The 21,519-nt window shown below is 43.4% G+C and overlaps 2 protein-coding genes across 4 annotated transcripts in view; both read right to left on the bottom strand.

Moving 5' to 3' along the window:
• Window positions 1-645: 645 nt before the first annotated feature.
• On the bottom strand, window positions 646-1,651 carry RpL37a (ribosomal protein L37a). The gene is made up of 3 exons (XM_020956385.2): window positions 1,366-1,651; window positions 990-1,125; window positions 646-927 (listed from the first exon to the last, which is right to left on the bottom strand). The coding sequence occupies exons 1-3, from the start codon at window positions 1,444-1,446 to the stop codon at window positions 782-784; spliced, it is 363 nt and encodes a 120-aa protein (XP_020812044.2). The 5' UTR covers window positions 1,447-1,651; the 3' UTR covers window positions 646-781.
• Window positions 1,652-2,336: 685 nt separating this feature from the next.
• The window catches only part of LOC110187047 (uncharacterized), a 169,755-nt gene continuing 150,572 nt past the window's right edge, over window positions 2,337-21,519 (bottom strand). For 2 of the 3 annotated variants that reach the window (XM_086826091.1, XM_086826090.1), the window contains 9 exons: window positions 14,678-14,854; window positions 11,467-11,679; window positions 9,392-10,210; window positions 9,149-9,328; window positions 8,325-8,741; window positions 7,770-8,247; window positions 5,362-5,463; window positions 3,782-3,940; window positions 2,337-3,718 (listed from right to left, as the gene is read on the bottom strand). In XM_086826091.1, the coding sequence (XP_086682217.1) occupies window positions 3,502-3,718; window positions 3,782-3,940; window positions 5,362-5,463; window positions 7,770-8,247; window positions 8,325-8,741; window positions 9,149-9,328; window positions 9,392-10,210; window positions 11,467-11,650 (2,556 nt within the window). In that variant the 5' untranslated portion in view covers window positions 11,651-11,679; window positions 14,678-14,854 and the 3' untranslated portion in view covers window positions 2,337-3,501. Of the gene's footprint in view, window positions 3,719-3,781; window positions 3,941-5,361; window positions 5,464-6,420; window positions 7,027-7,769; window positions 8,248-8,324; window positions 8,742-9,148; window positions 9,329-9,391; window positions 10,211-11,466; window positions 11,680-14,677; window positions 14,855-21,519 lie in introns of all 3 variants that reach the window. The other variant, XM_086826093.1, reaches the window with a different exon arrangement.

Here is a 21,519-nt window from a genome sequence, read left to right as displayed (position 1 = left end):
ATATATATACTTATACATTGCACCACATCAAATATATATACATATAAAACCGAATTCACCAGCTCAATGTACTCAAAGATCATAAAAAGCAAGTTTCTAATTCAAATAAAATAAGATTTAATGTTTAAAGGGTCGCAAAATAACTCCTTTAGTGTGTTGCAAGCTTTCGACTAAAATTATATTACCCTGCAAGGGTATAAAAATGTAATATGGCACTGAAACCGATTCTGCATTTGTAAAATCAAATATTTATATTAAACTCACATTCAAAGAAATTTAATATCCATTATCTTTGGAAAAGCTGAGCAAGCATTTGGTTTCCCTTTTTTCTTTAAACAGAAAACAATAAATTAATGATCAGCGACACATTTTTGCTGGTGAATGCGGCCGAGGTCTGGGGCCATGTTTTCAGAGCCACCTCCACGAGGTTTCAATTTAAAAACAACAACTACAATGCTTACCGCGGAATAAGCACTGGAAACATGGCCGCTCCCTCGAGGTTAGGATCATAACTGTTGTATTGAAGCATTTTTGCGGATCAGCGCCTGCTTTTCGTGGGTTTTCTTCACATTTCATTCACTTTTCTTTCACACAAACATAAAAAAATAGTCACCAGTATTCACTTAGTTAAAAAAAAAACGAACATTTATTATCCTCGATCTTTTATTAGCTTGCCGGCGGCGACAGTTGGTTGTTGGGGCTTTTCGGCTCTGCCGGCTGCCATTTCTGAAGATTTATCAGCTAATTTATGTTGTGGGTGACGAAGGAGAAGCATCCCTGCCTATTTGCCGGCCTGGACGGCCTTCTTGGGCTTGGCCTGGGTTCCCTCGCGGAATCCGTTGCGGAAGCGACGGCGCACAACCTTCAGGTGGCGCATGCGACCGGTGCCGGTGGTCTTCCTCCTCTTGGCCTTCACCGACCAGTTGTCTGTCGAGCGAAAACATTAATTAGCACATACATGGCACGTATGGGGAGCAAGAGATACTCACAGGAACGCAACTTGGCGGCGGGGTAGCCGCACTGGGCACACGTCGACTTCTGGATGTGGTAGGAGCTGCGGCCACAGCGACGGCACAGGGTGTGCGTCTTGTTGTGGCGTTTACCAAAGCTGGATGTACCCTTCGTCTGTAGGGGCGGACACACAACAAAACAAACAAATTAGAATCACTTTTCATTAAAGCGGCAGCCAACAATAATATAAACACTCCAATTCCCGCCACTGGCGGCCAAGCCACTCGTGAAATTCCATTTAATTCGTAATCCACATCGCAAGTACTCCATAGTTATCACATTGTAATCACGAAATTGTCACGGATGGCCGGGATTCAGAGCGATTTTATTTTGGCGAACGAGGATTTTCTTTACCATGTTGAGTGGCGAACGGTGCAAAAAAGAAAGAGCGGAAATAGAGTTGGGAGTGGGATTGAAATAGAGATGCAAAAACATCGATGTCACTATCGATAGTATCGATGACGGCGGTATATCGATGTATTCACTATCGATGTTTTTGCATCCCTCGTCGAGAGGTGTTGAACACGGCTAAAGTGATTTTTGAGATATTTATTGTTTGGTCACTCTGAAATCGAAGCTGTTGCTTAACACTCTACATTTTACAGGTGTGCAGAACAATTTTACACGTTTACAGATACATGGAGTAACACTCTCACTCTTGGGTTAGAATTCTCATGTAAGAAGTACAATTTTTATGTAGGAAGTAAAGTACATTTACATACCTGATCTCATTAACAGAATTCCCTCTCGTTGTCTGTCGCGTGGATGAAGAATTTTCTCTCGTTGGCTGTTGGGTCATTATTGGTTGCTGAAAATATATAAAAATATCAATATATACTTCTTGCTTTTATTTATATTTTGTTTGTGGTCACTCTGAATTCCGAAGCTGTTATTTAACATTTTGTCGTTGATATATCGATATTTGGAGTACCCAACTATAGATGTTGCGATAGTTTTTGTTTGGTCACTCTGAAATCCGAGTCTGTTATTTAACATTTTACATCTTACACGTCTATAAACAATTTTACACATTTACAGATACATGGGATAGAATTCGGTATTATTTACTTCAGAAGGAATATACAAAAATTATCGATAGTTAACAGATCGTATTGTTTAACAGCTGTTAAGTAAAAACTACTAAATAATCGATATTTAAAATTACAGTGGCCAAGTAAACATCTGTTTACGGTTACTGCAAAAAATACTGAATTATCGATAATTCACGTTCAGGCGGTAATCTAATTGCCGGCCAATTCAAATTCGAATTATATGGATGCTCTTGCAGGTTATTATAATATCATCAATAAGCTATATGCTCATTGTTTAGTAAAAATATTCATTGTTTTATTTATGAAATAAATTATTATTATTTACATTGGAAATAATGCACGAAATTCAAATAATATTGCATGCCCGGGCGGCCCCTGGCGATACACACTTGAAAACAAAATCTAAATATTACAAGGCTCTAGAAATACAAATACAGGGCGATACACATATAATGTAATAATGATAGTGGGATACAAACATAATGGTTACTGATAGAAATGGAATGGAATGGATTGATTCGATTTCGATTTCGCTTTCGACTTCCTCTGGACTTTTGGGTGGAGGCTTCTTGGGGAAGGCTTCGTTCGATTGTATCTAGTGTGTAGGGGTTTACGTAACTAATTTGCGACTATGAGCAAGTCGATTTGGCTTGAGACCTCAAACGAAACCAAGTTGCACATAATTTGGCTGCAGCTGTGATCCTGCTTGCTGGGGGTGAAGACGGGGTAACGTGTGCGGTGAGCGTTGCTGGAAGGGATTGGGGATGTTCGAGGTGTGTGCGTGGTGTGCTGGTGCTTTGCAACTAATTACTACGCCTCGCCTTTCTATTTTCCTGTTTTTTTTTCTTTTGTTTTGTTTTGTTTTGGACCTGTTCACTCTCTCTTTACATAAAACTAATTCATAGAGAAAATTTAACTAAGAACCTTACGAAAGCTTTGCGAATAAATTATACGGGTCGAGTGTTAAGCACGCACGATAAACATATCATTTCTGGGGGGTTTCCGCGAGAATCTGGGGACTGGAATCGATGCTTCGAGGAAATCTCTCATAGCTTGCAAATCTCCAGATCTCTCAGAACTCTCCCTCTTGAATATAGCTAAGTATTGACTTGCAAGTTAAAGGACCAAGGACCTCTTGCTCTATGTTTTCGCTATGAACAGAAAAGTCTCCTCCTCATTAGCCACCGTGGATCCTGATCCAGATCCTGGCTTCTTCTTATTCTTACATAACTAAAGCGCGAAAAAAAACTGTTGCTAAAATTAAACAAAAAACGTTTCGTTGTTGCGCTCGCTGCTGCAGCTCTCAGATTTTGTATTCCAAATCCGACTTCCTACTCCGACTTCTCCTTATCCTCATCCTCATCCTCATCCTCGTCGATTTGTTTTGTTTTGTTTTTGGCTACTGCCGCTCCACGTTGATGGTGATGACCATGGTTGGTCAATAGTGGCCGCCACCACCTCCACCACCGCCGCCGCCGCCGCCGCCACTATGCCGGTGGTGTTCGCGTCTGCCGGAGGACTGATCGCGATAGTCGCCGTTGCGGGAGCTGCTCTTGTGGTGATGGTGATGGTGACGCTTCTTCTCGCCCTTCAGACACACGTCGGAGACCACCATTTCGGAGTCATCCCGCATGCCGTAGTTGTCCCGGCCGCATCTGTTCGAGGAGATAAATAAATAATAAACAATCGGAATGCTTTTCCTTGGTGCGGGCACTCACCTGTCGAGATTCTCGCGGGAACGCTGCATATTGTCGCGCAGATTGTCGCGGGAACGGGTCATGCTCGGCGGATCGAGGGTCTCCTTGCGACGCAGGGCATTGTGCGAGCTGTTCTTCGAGGCGGACTCGTGCAGGTTCTCCCAGGCCTGGCGGTAGTACCTACAATAAATAAATAACACAATAAATAAGTTGATTTTATGTCAAAACATGCATGCAACAAAGTGAGGAAGTCGTTTTCGTCCCTATAAACAATATTCTTATATATATATTATATATATATTCTTGATCAGCCTCAACAGGCAAATCTTTCTAGACACGAAGGAGAGACACACACATTTTTGTTTGCCAAACCAAGTGTAGCTTATCCCAGTTCCCAATCTTTCTACGGTACTAAACACATCGATTCAGTCGCATAAAACACCTCTATTTTTCTCAAAACAATGCATCTTCAATTCTTAATTGTTAAATAAAAATTCGAGGTTAAGCCGAAGACTTGATATTTCTCCGCTGCATTGGACAACCTTGCCAAAACGTGACCGTCACTTTTTCCAATCGATTTTCGTATAAATAGAAGCTCCAGTGCCTGGGTTTTCTTATTCGTTTCCAAATCCTAGTTGTTAATACCGGCTGCAGCAAAAGCTCTCGTCAATTGTTAGCGAGTCAAGGTCGCTTCATGGACGCAGAGGGCAGCCTCCAGGGTAGCAGCACCGCCGAGAGCAACAGCAGCGGGGGCGGGGCAGCAGCGTCCAGGGTAGCAGCATTGGCTGGAGCAACAGCCAGGCGGAAGAGCTGTCCAACCACGACGACGACCGTGCCGAATCCATTGGCTTGCGTGAAGGGTGCTGTCCATACGACCCAAGTCGTCCGATGCATATGCAAATAATGTCGGAAAACCGGCATTAATTTTCGGGCAATACTTGCATATACATCGGACGATTCGGGTTGTACGGCAGCACCTCTCACGAAAGCCAATGGATGTGGTAGGTGTGCTGTTGTCACCGAAAGCGATTTACGTCTAGATGCAGTGCATCCCTCAAGGAGTCGGACGAGGGGAAAACCTTGTTCCTCAGCGTGTGTGCCCCCCCCTAGGAATATGCTCCCTTGATCGAGGGCGAAGATTCTGGTATCTGCTCAGCCTATATAGGGGTATACAGGGTATTATATATAACCCAAATATATATGTATTACAATTACAACAAACACACCTCGTGAACTTTCTGGAAATTTGGTGAAATTTGCAAAATTGGGATGCAAAAATTTTAGAAATATTTACTGAAGGTGTTGCTGGTTCGACGAATGGAATTATAGTGAAAATTATTGGGAGCAGAGTTTGGCAGCTAGACTTTTTATTTGACACAAGGAGGAGATGGCAAGATATAATGACTTTTTTAGGTTATGATTGTTGGAAGAAAAAAAAAATGGTCACACACAAATATCGATAAATACGGATTTAAGGAATGCGATCATTTTAAGCTTAACTACAATCGATTCCCGTTTCCGTCCTTTAATTCATATAAACTTCCCCGGCTTCCCCGAAGAAAGGGAACTTTCTTGTTTTAAATTGAGGGAGTTGTGCTCACCTGTTGAGTCCGTTCCGGGATCCGGAAGTGGAACTGTCGAAGCTGGCCACGGTGTTGCAGTCGGGCGAGGCGCGATGGCGATAGTGTTGAGTGGTTCGATTCCTGCAGAGAAAGTGAGACAGATATATTGATTTGATAATTAGTGAGCTTCTTTATACATATTCTTCTATATATCTTTCTGAATGCCAGGACGAAGGAGTGTTTGGGGTTAGTCACAAAGTTCAGGCAACAGATAAATGGGGGGGTTAGGCACTACGCACACACAGAGAGTGGGATGAGACAGAGACAGATATATGTAGATATGGAGGTGGGAAAGAGACAGGCAGGCAGACTACAGAAGACAGAGACAGAGACAGAGCGAGCGAACCAGGCGTGGAGTATGAGAGAGAGCGAAAGAGAGAGTCCCCACAAAGAGAGTGTGTGTGAAATGATTGATGGGTGTGTGATTGAGTTGATGGTTTGATGGGTTGAAGGTGCAACAGCCAGGAGTAGGAATCGCCTCACAGCCCACAGCATTCGCAGCAGTATTTTGTTTTGTTTTGTTTTGTTTTTTTTTTCAGTGTTTCAGTGTTGATTGTTGGGTTTGATTGACTGACTGATTGATTGATTGTTTGGTGTGGTGTTGTTCTTGGTTGTGTTCTTGGGCTGCTTACATTTTGTGCATATTTATGGCCGCTTTGATAGTTCTCAGCTGATTGACTGGCTGATTGATTGATCGATTGACTTGCTTAACTCGCTGTTTCTTTTTTCGCTTCTCCTTGGATCTTGTTTGGGGGTTTCTTGTGCTTTTCTTTTCATTTTCATCTAATCGCTCTTGTTTCTTCTTAGTTTTTCTAGAGTCCTTTTGGTTTTTCTTCGGTTTCCTTAATTATCCTTTTAACTTTTCCTTTCGTTTTCTTTCTTTTTTTTTGGGTTCGTTGATGCATCTCTTTGGCACTCGTTATGGTATCTTGGCCAGGTAGTCTCCAGGTTGTGTTTTTGGCTCTCCTCTGTCTATTCCTCTTTGGTGGTTATCTCCTGCTCCTGCTCCTGCCCATTCCCATGCCATCCGTGGGTTACATGTGCGTTGTGGTCGTAGAGCTGCTAAAGAGCCCGGCCCGGGCCCGATACCCTCGTCCGTAGCTGCTAAACTCCCGCCTGCCCAGCTTCTGGTCATCGAAGGGCAGCGCCAGCACACTGTACCACAGGGAGGTGGGATCCCGTTCCTGGTCCGTATCGGGATCACGCCTGGAGGTGATGCTACCGTAGCCGCCCTTGGTGCTGGTCAGTTGGGCTGTGGACGCGTAGCTGGTGGCGCTGGTGGCCGTCGCCGTGGCATAGCTGGGCAGTCGGCTGGGACGCGGAATGCCGCCGCCAGTCCTCTTCCCGAACCCGAGACCGAGACCGAGACCGAGCCCAAGGCCGAGGCTGATCCCCTGTGATCCCTTCGCCTGGCTGTGCTGGTGGCACTTTTGCTGGCTGTGGTGGTACTTTTGCTGTTGGAGCTGGAGCTGGTGCTGGTGGGACTGGACCTGGAGCTGGCACTGGTGGTGGTGCTGTTGCTGTGGCTGGTACTGTGGCTGGTACTGGTGCTGGTGGAGCTGCTGGTGGTGGTGATGATGAGCATGATGATGTTGGTAAGCAGTTAAGTGTTTGGCTAGGTGCCGCCGTTGGCTGTTCGGGGTGCTGACGGTTTTGGTTTTGCCAAAAAGTACAGAGAGTGGGAGAAGCAAAAACGAAAAAAGAGAGTTGTACAACGAGAGAAAAAGAGAAAGCGTTTGATGTTCAAGTGGGTGTGTGCGTGTGCGTGTGCCAGAGAGACTCTCTTTGATCGAGCTTAAGTGAATATGAGAGAGAGAAAGCGAGGGGTAACCGAGAGCGAGATAAATGAGAGGAGCACGGAGAGAGAGACCTGAGAGAGAGGTGTGTGTGGGAGAAAGAGAGCTTGAGAGAGGGGGGACAGGAACTCTAAGAGAGAATGGGGGGGTGGTGGTGTGACAACCCGACAACGATCGACTTTGCTCTACACACAGACAAAAAACGTATCAATCATGGTCCAATCCAGTTTTCAAGCATATTAAACGTACAGTTTCTCGATAAATAATCGAATGTTATCGATCAATAATCAACATTTCAATGTCAATTGTTCTCGAATTAATTTGAATTTTCAAATTTGAAAAATTAACTAAATAACTGAAAAATGTTGTATGTTAAATGAGAGATACAATTTTAAAGACCCCACAATAATAATTTCAAATACGGCAAAATCAAATCAATTTATCGATAAAATGTGTTACCCAATTTGAAAATCAAATGCTAGAATCGATAAAGAAATCATTGAAATATTTGAAAATGGACAACAAAATCGACGACCTCGACTGATCACAGATCCCCAGGATATTTGCAGACTGCTCTGAGCCAGGACTCACCTTCGCACGAGGATCACGATCGTGGTGATGACGGCGGCCAGGAAAACGAAGCCACCGAAAGCACCCAGAGCCACAATGGCGCCCAGATTGAGCTTGGCCTCCTTGGTCTCCTTGCGATCGGGATTGTCGACGGCAAACGGCACATTGACATTCGGGGATTGGTTCTGCTGGATGTTGACGCTGTCGGGGATCTCATTGTCCTGCGGATGCGAGTTGGCAATGATCTGCTGAGTGTTCCGGGTGGTCGTCTCCACCGGAGCACCGCTGGGACGAATGCGCGGCGGGGATGGGGCATAGGTGGAGGGCACCTGCGGCGGCTGGGGCACGTGCTGCGTGGTCGGAGGCACTGCAGCCGCCGCGGGTGTGCTGCTGCTCGGTTTCTTCGGAATGAGCACGGGTCGGACGGTGCGCCGTGGCGGGAACTCCTCGCGAACGGTGCCAGGCACGGGGACATTGATGATATCCTCCTCGGATTCGGCTAAAGGAAGGATAAAAGGAAGGATAAGGTAAGTGGTTCTGGTTCTCCAAGCTCCTCGCATCTCTTGGTCTACTCACACTCTCCGTTGATCTCCACCTGCGTGGGCCGGAGGCTCGGGTATGTGCCCACCGTGGAGCTGGAGCTGCTGCTGCCGCCGCTGCTGGCTGTGGACACAACGGGTCGGTACGGTGTGCGGTTGGTGGTGGAGCTGGAGCTGGAGCTGGACACCACGACCTTGGGCCGGAAGGGAGGCGGCGTGGCCACCGATGAGGGCACCGTGGGCGCCGCTGTGGGCTGCGTGGATGGCTCCAGCTTGATGCAACGCGGCAGAGCGCTGCTCCACTGACCACTGGCCAAGCAGCTGAGCACTCGGGGTCCCTCCATGCGATATCCGGGCGGACAGCTGACCTCCGCCTTGGAGCCGTAGTAGGTGCCGTTCGGTGCATGGATGATGGTATTGTAGTAATTGCCCGGCAGGGTGTCGCATTCCACAACTGAGGGAGAAAAATTAAGGAAAAATTAGATATCAAAATATACTTGTACTTAAAGAATCAATTTATGATAATATTAATTAATTATTGGGAGGAAAGTTAGGTTAAAAATGAACAGAAAGTTCACATAATATGTAAAATAAATAATTCGAAACAAAATCTATAAAAAGATAGATCTCTGGGATAGGGATAAGTTAAGATAGCAGCAACAGTTGATAACTAAATTCAACTTAGCTAAATTATGTTAAGATCAATGATAAAATAAGGCATAACTAAGCTTAAAATGCTTCAATTTTCCATTTTGAAAGCTTTGAAAGGTTCTGTGCTAGTTTTGCATCTGTACATTTTACTCTATAAATCTATATCGATCCAATATAATCCCATTATCCTTTATCCTGGCTTCAACTCACTCTCGCAGCGCGGCGGCGGTCCGTTCCAGCGCTCGTCAAAGTCACAGGTGAGCAAGGCACGTCCAATCATCTCGTATCCCTCCTCGCAGGAGTACTTGACGAGGCTCAGGTAGCCGACGGTGTTGTTCAACAGGGCGTATGATCCATGGGCAATGCTGGCCGGAAGGCCACACTCGATGTCTGCTCAAGATAACAAATGAAATTAATAATCGTAATAAGAAATGCAACAACTTCTCTACTCACATTTGCACACTGGGGGAAACTCGTTGTAGAAGCCCGTCTCCAGGCAGGTGCGCGTGGCTGGACCCACCAGCAGGTGGTTCGCATCGCAGCTGTACTTGATCTGGGCACCAACCTCGAACCCATTCAGGGCCACCATCGTGGAGTTGGGCGGCTGCTCCGGCCGGCCACAGGTCTTCGGCTGATGCTGGCAGATGAAGTTCAGCAGCGTGTTGCAGTTGGTGTCGCTCCACAGCCAGCCCTTGGAGCCGTCGAAGCGCGCACAGTCCTCGTCGCCGCCAGGATGGCTCCAGAAGGACACCGTGAGCTCGTCCCCGTTGACCCACTTCCAGCTGCTGCGATCGCTGCCGTCCCGCACCGCTCCCATCCAGTACTGGGAGCTGACATCGCTCCGGTGGCGTCGCCACAGCTCCCAGCTGATGAAGCCCTGCAGCGCCGGGTTGCTCTCGCTGATCAGAGTGCCGCCCCGGGAGCGGCAGAAGGAGAGCGCGTCCAGGAAGTTCAGGGGCTGGCGGTTGTAGAAGATGTAGCACTTGCCATTGTAAGAGGCCAGGGCCCCCGGCGGCTGATCCCGGAACGTGGGACAACGCTCGATGGGCAACGCCTGGTCCGTGTACACGAAGGCCTCGCAAATGGACAGCGGGTTCGGTGTGCTGTTCTCCAAGTGCACCGACACAAAGGCACCTGGCATGGGTGGATTGCAGGGCAGGAACAGGGGCTGGCCGGCCTCCAGGAGTCCGGTGAAGCGATTGCATATAGGATTTGTGCCCAGATCGGGACGATTGTTGCCCACGCGAACCACTATGGTGGCAGGTTTGTTTCCTAAGGAAGATGGGGTTCAAAGATTAACCTTTTTAACTTGGAATTGTATCTTAAATCTAAACTAAATTAAGCTGAGCCGAAGCATTGATTATTATTGATTTGCTCTAAGGTACTGATGAGCTCTCTGGTTTAGTCTTTCTGGTTAGTTTTCCCTTCTCACTCGCCTTGGTTTCTCACAGTGTACAAGTGCTGCACTTGGTCTGCAGCCATTTCTATTGGTATTCCCACTGTCGTTGTCATTATTATGGTTATGGCTTTGTCTGTCAGCGGGTCAGGCGGGTTCAGCTTCAGCTTCAGTTTCAGCCTCAGTTTCAGCTTCAACACCAGCCTCATCCAAGTGAAAGTAATCATAAATTTTCGGCCCGCACTGACTGACTCACTAGGTCTGGGGTTTTTTCTTATATGTATATATATATTTTTATTTTGGTCTCTTCAGTCGAAGTGGAAGTCCAAGTCCAAGTCGAAGTCTTCGTCTTCGTCTTTGTCTTGGCTGTCGTCGCAAAAGCCACACGAAAATCACATAACAAGCCGCCTCGATCGAGGAGGAGATGGAGTCGAAGTCGGAGTTGGGGGACTTCAGGTTGCTGGCAAGTGAAAGCATTAGGGAAAACTGGCTGGCAGTTGTTTACTCTGCATTTCGGCAACCCTTTTTTCTGCCATTTTTCTTCTTTAAGCCAGCCTTGGCTGGGCTGCTCGTGCAGCATTTGCCATTTTGCCAGACAAACATTTGGAAAATTGAAAACTGCCTCGTGGTTGGGCAGCCTGGGAAAACGGGGCATTGAACTGTCCATCGAATGGCGAGAGAGTTTCCTCCCAGAGAATGCGGTCCAAGCAGGTCCATAATCCGGCCCCCAGCATCCACCATGGACCATGGACCATGGACTATCCACTATCCACTATCCACCATCCAATATCCAGCATGTGAGCGCGACAGGTTTAGGGTTGGGCCCGGGGCACTGCGGTTTAATAAAAGCGAAAAGTTTCGCAATTTTAATCAATTTGCCTGGCTTCGTCGTCGTCGTCGTCGTTGTCTTTCACTAAGCGCCACTTTAGGGGCCCCAAAAAGACTCTTGGCCACAAACAGGCAGGAATTTCTGGTCTCAGAATAATTATGGTTTAGGTTTTCCGATATTAAGTAATTGCGGTTACTCTCGCTTTTAGTATAGGGGGTAATTCAAACTTCCAAGGAACCTTATATATATTGTAATTATTATATTCTACTCCTAATAATCTTATTACCAATAAGGTTCACTCACCACAACAGGACTTGCCGAAATCCAGGCGCACCAACTGGACCATGTAGGGCTCCAGGAGGTTGACATACCACCAGGGAGAACGCTCTGCCTTGGTCAGGGAGCAGGTCTCCGGGGTGAAGAAGGCGGAGGTGGATCCATCGATGGCCTTCTGAGGAGCTCCAGCTCCCTCCGTGGAGATTTGCATCGGAGCCTTGCCAGCGGCCACATTTAAAACTGAAACATAAACAAAGATTCATTATTGCAACACGTAAAAAGAGTGTGTTTAAAGTAATACAAATTTCTCAGTGTAGAAAATAGGGGTCATAGGTAATTATTTGGGAATTGAAAGCAAGATGCAGCTTGAATCGTGGCTTGGACAGCCAGGGGGCCAGAGTTCCCAAGCTGGGCCCAAGGCCCGGCTAATTGGCTTCGGGCCCTGACACGGTTTTGTGGCCAAAAGCAGGCAAAACCGAGACAAGCCAAGTCAAGATGATGTTCTGGGCTGGCGAATTTGTCAAGAGGCCTTCGTTCTGGCCATTGTTTCGACCAAGACTCTTTGTTTTTTTTCTTTTTTGGCCAAAAGTGAGGCCCAGAGTCAGTGGAGCCAGAGTGTGGCCAAAAGCAAAAGTGAAATTTAATGGCGGCTCCTCGCGGCTCAACTTTTACTTGCCGGCGCTTAATTACATCGCTCGCCACGCACTTTTGCGGCATTGGGGATTCATTAATCAGATGCATCTGTCGGATAAGATATGCCGAGAGTTTTAAGTTCGGTTTTCGGAGTCAGTGGAAGCTTGGCTTTCTCGAGCACTCATACACTATATAGTATATATCTTGTATCTTGTATCTTGCATCTAAGCCCAGCAGGTGTGTGGCGGTGTGACAAATGCCTTTTAATTGCTTTTAATTAATTTCCCATTGCCAGATGTCTGCCGATGCCCGCTGTGTCATGTTCGAATTTAAAGTCGAATTCCAAAGCAATTTTCAGGTCGGAAATTGCTTTCAGCTTTCGTCTTTCAACTCTCAGCTTTTGTTTTCCTGTTTTCCTTTTCTTTTCCCGCGTCATCAACGAGTGCAATCAACGAAAACAAAACGCTTGATTTTTGGTCTATAAACTTCAACATTGAGATCGAATAAGGTTTGGGTTTGGGTTTGGGTTGGGGGAGTGCTTCATCTCTTTAAAAATGATTATAAATGAATGCCTAGAGTTGATAATTTAGATATAATTATTTTCATCAGAAGAGTACTTTTTCTTCAGCTTTTATTCTTTAAATAGAGGTACTAAAATTTCTAGTTCTTAACTTGAAATCCCTTTAAAATTCATATAAATTCATGAAATTTTGTCTTGAGAGTTCCCATGGCATTATGCATGCTTATTAACACCTACTACTGTGTGGATCGAATGTCTTTATCTTGATCTTTTTGTTATTAATATAGTTTCTATAAAGAAATGGGGCCTGTCAGAAGGTTTGATGGATCGTTGAATTGCCGCCCCTTTCTGAGCCTTTCCAAGCCATCGGTTTATTTATTCGAACATTCATTCATGGATTCATTATTGGAATCCCTTTCCAGCTGCTCTCTTTGTGTCAATCAATTCCCTTATTTCACGGAAGTGCATGTCTCGTTGGAAATTGATTAAAAATTCATTTATTTGTTTTCGTGCTCGACTGGTTTTTACTCTTTTTTTTTATTTCTTTATTTTTTGTTTTTTTTTGAGCTGTGAACAAAGTGGGTCAATTTGGTGGAGCTGAATTCTTCCCACCTCATGGCCACCTCTTTCTTCTCTCTTTCCTCTTTCTTCTCTGTCTCTCTCTTTCTTCTCTGTCTCTCTCTCTCTTTCTCTCTCTCTCTCTCTCTCTCTCTCTTTCTATCTCTCTCTACTCGACACACGCATCGCTTTTAGCCCAATTTCGCGCGTTTTGTTAATCATGTTTCGCTTTTCGGTTAACAACTTTGCATTCAATCGGAATGCCATTTGCTCTCTTTCTTCCTATGTTTGTTTACTTATTTCTTTGTTTTTTGTTTTTTGCACAGAGAACGTGAAGTTTGTGCACTTAGAAAAATTGGGGGAGAGTTTTTGAGAGGGTTTCTGGTTGAATTTAAATATAAAGGCTTGATCAGTAAGTATCAATAAACATTAAGTAACAATGATAAGTAAGTATCAAAGAACAACAAAGAACAAGCTCTGAACAGTAAGTATCTATCACCAGCAAGTAACTATGAACAGTAAGTAACTCTGAACACTAAGTAACTATGATCAGTAAGTATCTATGACCAGTAAGTATGTATGTATGTATGATCAGTTACTAACTTTGAACACTAGTAAACAATGACTTGCAACTTTTGTAACACAACACATTTCTGATACTTGGCCGGCAGCAGTCACTTCGTTCCGGGGAGGTTAGAACCAGTTGGGAATCATAAACATGGGCGAGATTTGTTTTGGAACAAATTTAAGAGCAAGCTATTTTAATGAAACTATGGAGTTATTCTTCTATATAATTTTACTAGTATATAAGTCGGAGCATGGCGAATCGGTGGACTATATATATACATCTATATAGCTGCCATAGGAACGATCGGAAAATTTTAAGAAAAATTAATCATAACTTATTCATAACTTTTCCAGTTTTCAACAGATTTTCATCAAATTTGATATATAGCCACCGTATTTAAATCTAGAATTTTGCGTAAAATTGTATGAAAATCGGGCTACTATATCATATAGCTGTCATACAAACTATCGGTAGAAATAGAGGAAAATGTAAAACGATGAATGTAAAACTGTTTATATAAAATGTTTACGTGTACAGGCATTACTTTATTGTTTTTAAGCATAAATATATATCTAATTTATATTGTATTAATTCCTACTGATTAAATTTGTATCTACAAGGGCATGCCGAAGTTAGCTTCCTTTCTTGTTTCTTTCCTAACTTGGTCATTTTTAATTTCAATGTAAAGATATTTTGAGAACGCTTCAAATTTTGTGGCGGTGAAAGTTGTCCCCCCTTTTCCCCTTCCCCCCACTAACAAAGTCCACGTCCGAATCCAAGTCCGAGTCCAAGGCGCTAATTGAGTTGACGAACAGCAAGTTCGTGTGCGCAGTCTTTCGTTTGTTGGTCTTAGCGTATTGGTGTATTGGTGTATTTGGTGTGTGTATGTGTATTGGTGTACTGTGGGTTTTTTGGGTGTTTTCTGATTTACTTTTCTTTTTTTTTTGGTTTGTGCTTACCGCAGAAGGGAATGCCCTCGGGCACCCACTGTCCCTTGTCGCAAACGCGCCGCGCCGGTCCCAGCAGCTCAAAGCCACGCTCACAGCTGTAGGAGGCCACCGTTCCCTGGGTGAGATTCGCGCTGGAGAAGACCACGCTGCTGTGCGCCGGAGAACCCGGGAAGCTGCATCCCGCATCTGGATCGGAGAAGAAGATGGAGAAGATGGTGGGAAAAGAGATTGGAGAAATTAGCTCATGTTTTCCAAGTAATTATAAGGGAAATGATTGCTGCTTAATTAATTTATTATATATCCCCATTAGTATGCATCCTAAGGTATTTATTATATGCAATTTTGTTTATTTCAATTACAAGATTTAGTACATTTTAGGTTTCTTTGAATCCACATCTATGGATATTTTTATACCACAAATCAAAGCTTAGAAAACTCACAACTAAGCCAAAAATGCATTAATTTTAATTCGGAAAGCTGTTCTGTACTAGTTTTTACTAGATTAATAAATCTGCATACTCAATTTAGAATTTTATGCAATTCGAATTTTTACCAATTTTTCATAATTCAATTTTCATTATTTTAACCCTTAAAAAATTGCGAAAATTTTTCAAAAACTAAACTTTTGTCGGAAATAGCTAGATCGACTCAGTTTTTTATGCTGATCAAGAATATATATGATTTATAGGGTCGGAAATGAGTTTTTCGCTGCATTTAAGCTGGTGACTGAAATTGTAATACCTTTAAAGGTAAGTAAGCTCTTTGGCATAATTGATTAATACAATATTCAAGCTTAAGTCCACCTTGGATTTATTTGAATTATGAAAGCAAAAATCCTGCAAAATGGACTGCTATTTGCCATTATTTCTCATTGGCTCTGCCTTGTCTGGGGGTTTGTTGTGTGTTCGAAGCATTTGATTGACAATTAAGCCAGTTCCGTTCCAGTTTGGCCAATCGACGACGACGACGCCTGGTGAAAAATCTCTGGCATTCCGCCGTCAGATTGCAAAATGTTCTCTCGACTTTGGTTGTTATGTCTGAGCTCTTGCTGTTGTCAATGCAAAGCGTGAGAAAATCGCCACAACAACACAAGCAGCGAGCAGAAAAAATAAAAATAGAAGCAAAAAAAAAACAGATGGAAACAGCCATCAATTTAGTTGCCGCTTGTATCTCTGTATCTTTGTATCTCTATATACATATCTTTGTATCTATGTATCTATGCAAAAATGCGAGTGTCAGCCGTGTGCAATAATCAAATGTGTTGCTGCCGCTGTGGCAGCTTCGAATGATTAGTTATTCAATTGATCAGTTCCCAGGCCCAGACTGGCCAATGTCATGAGTTTGATACATCCCCAAGAGCCAATGGGGATGCACAGAGGGAAAATTCAGGGAGTTGGGCAAAGAAAAGCAACTAGAAGAGGAAGAAATCATTTCACAACATTAACAATATTCTAGCTTGCTATTAGAGGTTGTTGAATATTAACTGGAATATTATTTAAGCTACAAACTGCTAACTGATAACTGATAAGTTAAAAACTTTCAACAACTTACAACTTTTTGTAGATGCAATTATATAAAACATAGAACATTGCTGATACGACTATAGCATGATATTATATGCAATTCTTAACTCTAGTGCAATCTCTTGTTTATGGATTTCTTAAATTCAATCTTGATTCTACACACTTTTCATCCCAGTGTGTGTATCTCAAATCGTTCTTGGCTCGGAGCTGTTAAGTGCGATTTTGCATAATCAGCGATGAGGAATGAGGCTCGGAATGGGACTCGGGAATGGGAATGATTAGAGAAGGGGCTAGTGGCCTTACTGGCTGCCTCTCTCTGTGGCTCGGCTGTCAGTGAGGCATGCCATAAATGGTCGAATAACTGCAACATCATTTGACCAGTGCAACTTTCCAAGCAGCTTCCAGCCATGATCAGGAGTCGGTGGCAAAACACGTCTCTTGCTATACATTTTTCCAGATGCTTCTTATACAATGCCACAGCAATTTCATCATAACGGTTTTGCTGCTCATCAAATGCCACAAGAAAATAAGCAAAAAAACCAAACAACAGACTCTCGGCCACTACAATTCTCTCGGGCTGGAAATCAAATTAGTTCGGGCAAATTGAAATTAACAAAATGCCAAAGAAAAGCAACGAAAAAACTACTTTAGCCGAGTCATTTGTCATGCAGGGCAAAACGCAAATTAAGAAATCAAGTTCATGAGGCAAACAAATTTTCAATTTCGGCCCCAGAGTCTCGCTTTAGTTTCGGTTTCGGTTTCAGTTTTTCGAGTGTTCGAGTGTCTGAGTGTCTGAGTGTCTGAGTGTTTGAGTGTGAGTGTCGGTTTCCAAAGCGAGTACCCTGAGAGGCAAAAGAAGTAATGACGAACTCCCACGCTGTGCGTCGAAAAGAAACCGAAAACCGAAAAAAACTGAAATCCAAAAGAAAAACAGCAACCAAGATGCGATCGCAGCACCGAAAGGTTGCCCATGCCGGCCATGCATGACAATGTGCCCCAAAGAGATGCCTCAAAAAACTGGGTAAGTAACAACGAGGCAAGGGGGGAGGGTATACAAAAAAAAAAACAATGTTTTAAACAAACGAAAAGTATAAAAAAAGTGCAAAGGCAAAGGCAAACGGCAGCAGTTGCGCGTACAAGCAACTTGTTGCTTTCATTTGCTTTCTATGTGCGCGAACTTAGTGAAAGTGATACCCCACACACACACACACACACTACACACTACACACTATACACCATACACTACACTACACACACCATACACCACGTACATAAATAATGCCACAAAGAAAGATACATCTGAGGCACGCCAAGGCGGCATTGACAAAACAACGGCAGCGATTTGTAACAACAAGCAGATGGAATAATAATAATATTCGGTGTGTGTGCGAGTGTGCGAGTGTGTGTGTGTGTGCACGGATTAAAATCATCTAATAATCATTATAAGCATAATAACCGTTATAATTTCCAACTTGTTTCGGACATGGTCCGTTCGCCATTGTTGTTGTAACAAATTACCCATCAACGCCTTTTGGCCAGGCCTTTATTATTTCTCCTACGATGTGTACTCGGAGTGTTGCTTTATATATTTATTTATTAATATTTTTTGTCTTGTTTTTTTTGGGGTAAGAAGTGTAGCTTCAAGAGAAGCATTTCATTGCATTGAAAAATAAAATATTAGAGATTGAGATGCAAAGAATATATTATAAATACAATAAAACGAAAGCTGTAAGTTCTTTTCTATGGCAAAGGTATGTTGCAAGAGTGTTAACTATGGTTGAATTTTATATACATTATCTTATTTATTATCAATCTCCCTAAGTATTTAAAAGACTATTTAATAATTATAAGAAATATACACTTCAATCTCCCTAAGTATTTAAAAGATTAATTAATTATTATAAGAAATATATACTTTTATTTTGATCGAATTTCAGGAAATTGTTTATGAAATTGTTAAAAGAAAACCCTTTATCATAAGCTAGTCATGTTTCCCCATTTTTTATATCATTATATAAAACTCAACACTTATTTTGTGGCAGGTTGCATTTCCGCTTCGCCAGGTACCAGTTACCAGGTACCAGGTACCAGGTACCAGTTACCAGGTACAGCAGCCTCTATTAAAGCGCAGCTGAATCTGCAAAGGCTGCCTGGAACTTGCAACCTGCAACCTGCAACCTGCAACCTGCAATTCCCCCCTGCCATTAACGCTACGTAGAAAGTTGGTTGCTCTGTATAGCTAATGGTGACCCCCACTTTAGCTTTAGCTTTACCTCCATTCCCATTTCCATTTCAAAAGGCTGGCTAAAAGTCTCAGGCCCAACCTGTGCATTAGCCCCCGTCCTCGCCTCCGTGCAACATTCCATACCAAAGTCAGCAATTTGCGTATGTCGGCTAATTTCATTTTAAATGCAAGTCCACACCTGGTGTGGTATCAGGAAGGGGGGAATGGGGAAGGGGGAAGGGGAGGGGATATGTGTACAGGTGTGTGGTATCTCTGGACTGCCCCTAAGGTGTGGCTTTCCTAGGCGCAAATGTCTTGTGAAGCTCTGGAAGCATTGTTTCAACTAAATTTACCATTTCTCTCTGCATTTGTTTACTGGGTTTGGGCCTCATTTAGGGATGAGCTTGACCCCGCTAATTACAGGTGGAAATTAGCCCCAGAGAGAGAGATATAGAGAGAGATGGGTTTTTTCTGCAGTGCATTGCAGTTCTGGGACGTCATGCGCTGATTGCTAAGCGCCTACGCTTCGGCGATTGCTTCGCATCTCAGAAAGGTAAGGTAAGTACGGTAAGAAAAGGTGAGTTAAGGTAAGGTAAGGTAATGTCTGGTCTATCCCCAGCACTTACTACCAATGTTAACAAATGTTACGAGAGCCAAGAGCCGCTGTGGGGCGGAAAGTGCAAGTGCCAGGCTACAGCTCGATGGCCCAATTGCGATAAGCCAAGGTATTTCCCCCCTTGAAGAAATTTCCCTACTCTTCTTTTTCTTCGATGGTTTTTCTGATTTTCTATGGGCCAGGCAAGAGCCGTTTTAAGCCGGTCTTGTCAAAAAACGGTGTAAACCGTTAGGCCATCATAATGATGAACATAATGATGATGATGATGATGATCGGGGCCTGGAGAGACCCGCTGATTGGTTTTGGATTTACATAAATTGGCGCTGGACTTGTTCTCTCGGCCAAAGCCGTTGTCGTCGTCGTCGTCTCCGCTGCTTCTCTTGACCCAGTTAGCAGCGTTTTCTGTTCATATATATATATATATTTTCTCGTTGATTTTTTTCTTATTTCTTTTTTTGTCGATTTAGTTTTTGGCTTGGCTTGCTGGCCAAATTAGTAGAACCTCGTTAAAATCGCACACACACATTCGCTTCGGAGAACATTGCAAATATTTCGCAAGTGGCTCGCTTTTGCGCAATGTTTGTTGCTATTGTTGCATTTGTTGCTATTGTTGTTATTGTTGTTGTTGTTGTTGGCGGATGCGCCTGGCCAGACCAAGACTTGTGCAAATCAACTGCAAGTTCGTTGCCTAAGTCTTTTGATTTGAACTTCCGCCAAGTGCTCTGCGCAAGCGCCAGGGGATCTCTCTTTGGCTAGAGCCAAAGCCAAAGCTAAGGGGGCAGTTACACAGAGCGAAAATGCGAGTTGTTTGTAAAATTTTCAAAACAGATTGACTAAAAGGTAAGGGGACGGAAGGGGGGAAGATTTTACTACTAAGATGTTAGTTCTTATGTCAAGTTAGTGACCAAAGTCTTTCTGTTTCAACTCTTTTCTTATACAAAAACTCTTCGTTTATTGAAAATATACTAATTGTATTCGATTAAAGGTATTGTGTAGGATTTAAAATTTGAATTTGTTACCTAAGAATGACTTTAAAAGATTAAAATCCCAGTGAAAGCTATTAAAATAAAGTGGTAATATTTTATATTACGATAAAATCAATATATATTGAAGGGAAATATATATATATCTTGAATTTAATATATATTTTCATATTATTGAAGTATATATTCAATTTAATTACGATTTCTATAATCATTTTCCCTAATTAATCCCTCTTTACTGATAAAATCAAATCAAAAGTAAACAAATGTTCCCCATTAAATATATAGTTCTTAAACCTACTTTCCCAACAAATATTTCCTATTAAACAATATATTTTCTTTAGTGTAAGTTCGAAACTTTTCCAGGGTATCTGCTGAGTCTGAGACTGAGACTGAGACTCCCCTTTGGGCTTTTAGAGGGTATTCTACTCTACTCAGTTCTGTTCTGTTCCTCCCTAACTATTAGCTGGTTCCTCCTGCCTTTCAGAATTAATTGCGCATAAAAATTGCCCATCATGGGCATTAAATGAGACATCAAAGACCGTCTGCTTGGCTCACACACACGCTCACACTCTCCGATGTGTGTTTGTGGCAGCTAGTTGGCTTAAAGGTAAAAGCCAAGAGCTGCTAAGCGTATTAAATAAACATGCGGTGTGCCCGCTCTGGTCTTTTATGTAACGGTAACGACACGACGGCCAGCAACAATAAATTTCAGGCGTAAACAGTTACGTAAAAGAACAAAAAATCCAAGAGAAAATACAAAGACAAACACAAACCCGCTGGAACTGCCACATCTCTGACAGCATCGACAGCAGCAAAAGCAGCCAGAGCAACAGATCTTGGCAGCATCTTTCACCTGACGATATGGGATGTGGACTTGGCCCCCCTGGACCCCCTGGACCCCTCCCACTCCGCACTCGGCTCTCTGTAACAGGTTCGATATGATTTTGCGGCACTTTTGCCGCAAAGGAAACGCTTGATTGCCGCTTCTAAAGCAAGGCCAAGCAACGGCAATCGAACGGACAGAGAGACGGACAGACGGACAGGCCATCGACGACATTGACCGATGCTGGAAGCTGGAAGCTGGATGCTGGCAGATCTGCTGGAAGAGCAGCGGAGCGGCGAGTGGGAAAGCGGAAAGCCGTCGTCGTCGTCGTTGCCGTTGCCGTTTGCCAGTTGACCGCATTCCAAGCTCTTTGGCCAGCAAATCAATGTGCAAGCATAGAAGCCACATCTCCACCAGCAACAACAACCAACAAACAGCAAACAGAGGCAGAAAAAAATAAAAATAATAAAAAACACACAAAAAAAAACAGCAATAGGCAGGCAGCATCAAGAGACGCGTCCTTCTCTTTCCTGCACAGCGAGAAATAAGGTAAAAAAACTCTACGAAATGTTGGTATGTAAAAATAGTTTAATCATATTTAATTATATCTTAGAAAAAAGGAAGAAAAAGACTCAAAAACTGACTCTAAATATAATAATTTTGATTTGTAGCTAACAAG

The sequence above is a fragment of the Drosophila serrata genome, unplaced genomic scaffold (assembly GCF_035046125.1).
Source record: "Drosophila serrata isolate PLE 108 unplaced genomic scaffold, ASM3504612v1 contig_130, whole genome shotgun sequence".
NCBI classification, from domain to species: Eukaryota; Metazoa; Arthropoda; class Insecta; order Diptera; family Drosophilidae; genus Drosophila; species Drosophila serrata.
This window is presented reverse-complemented; position numbering and strand designations above follow the sequence as displayed.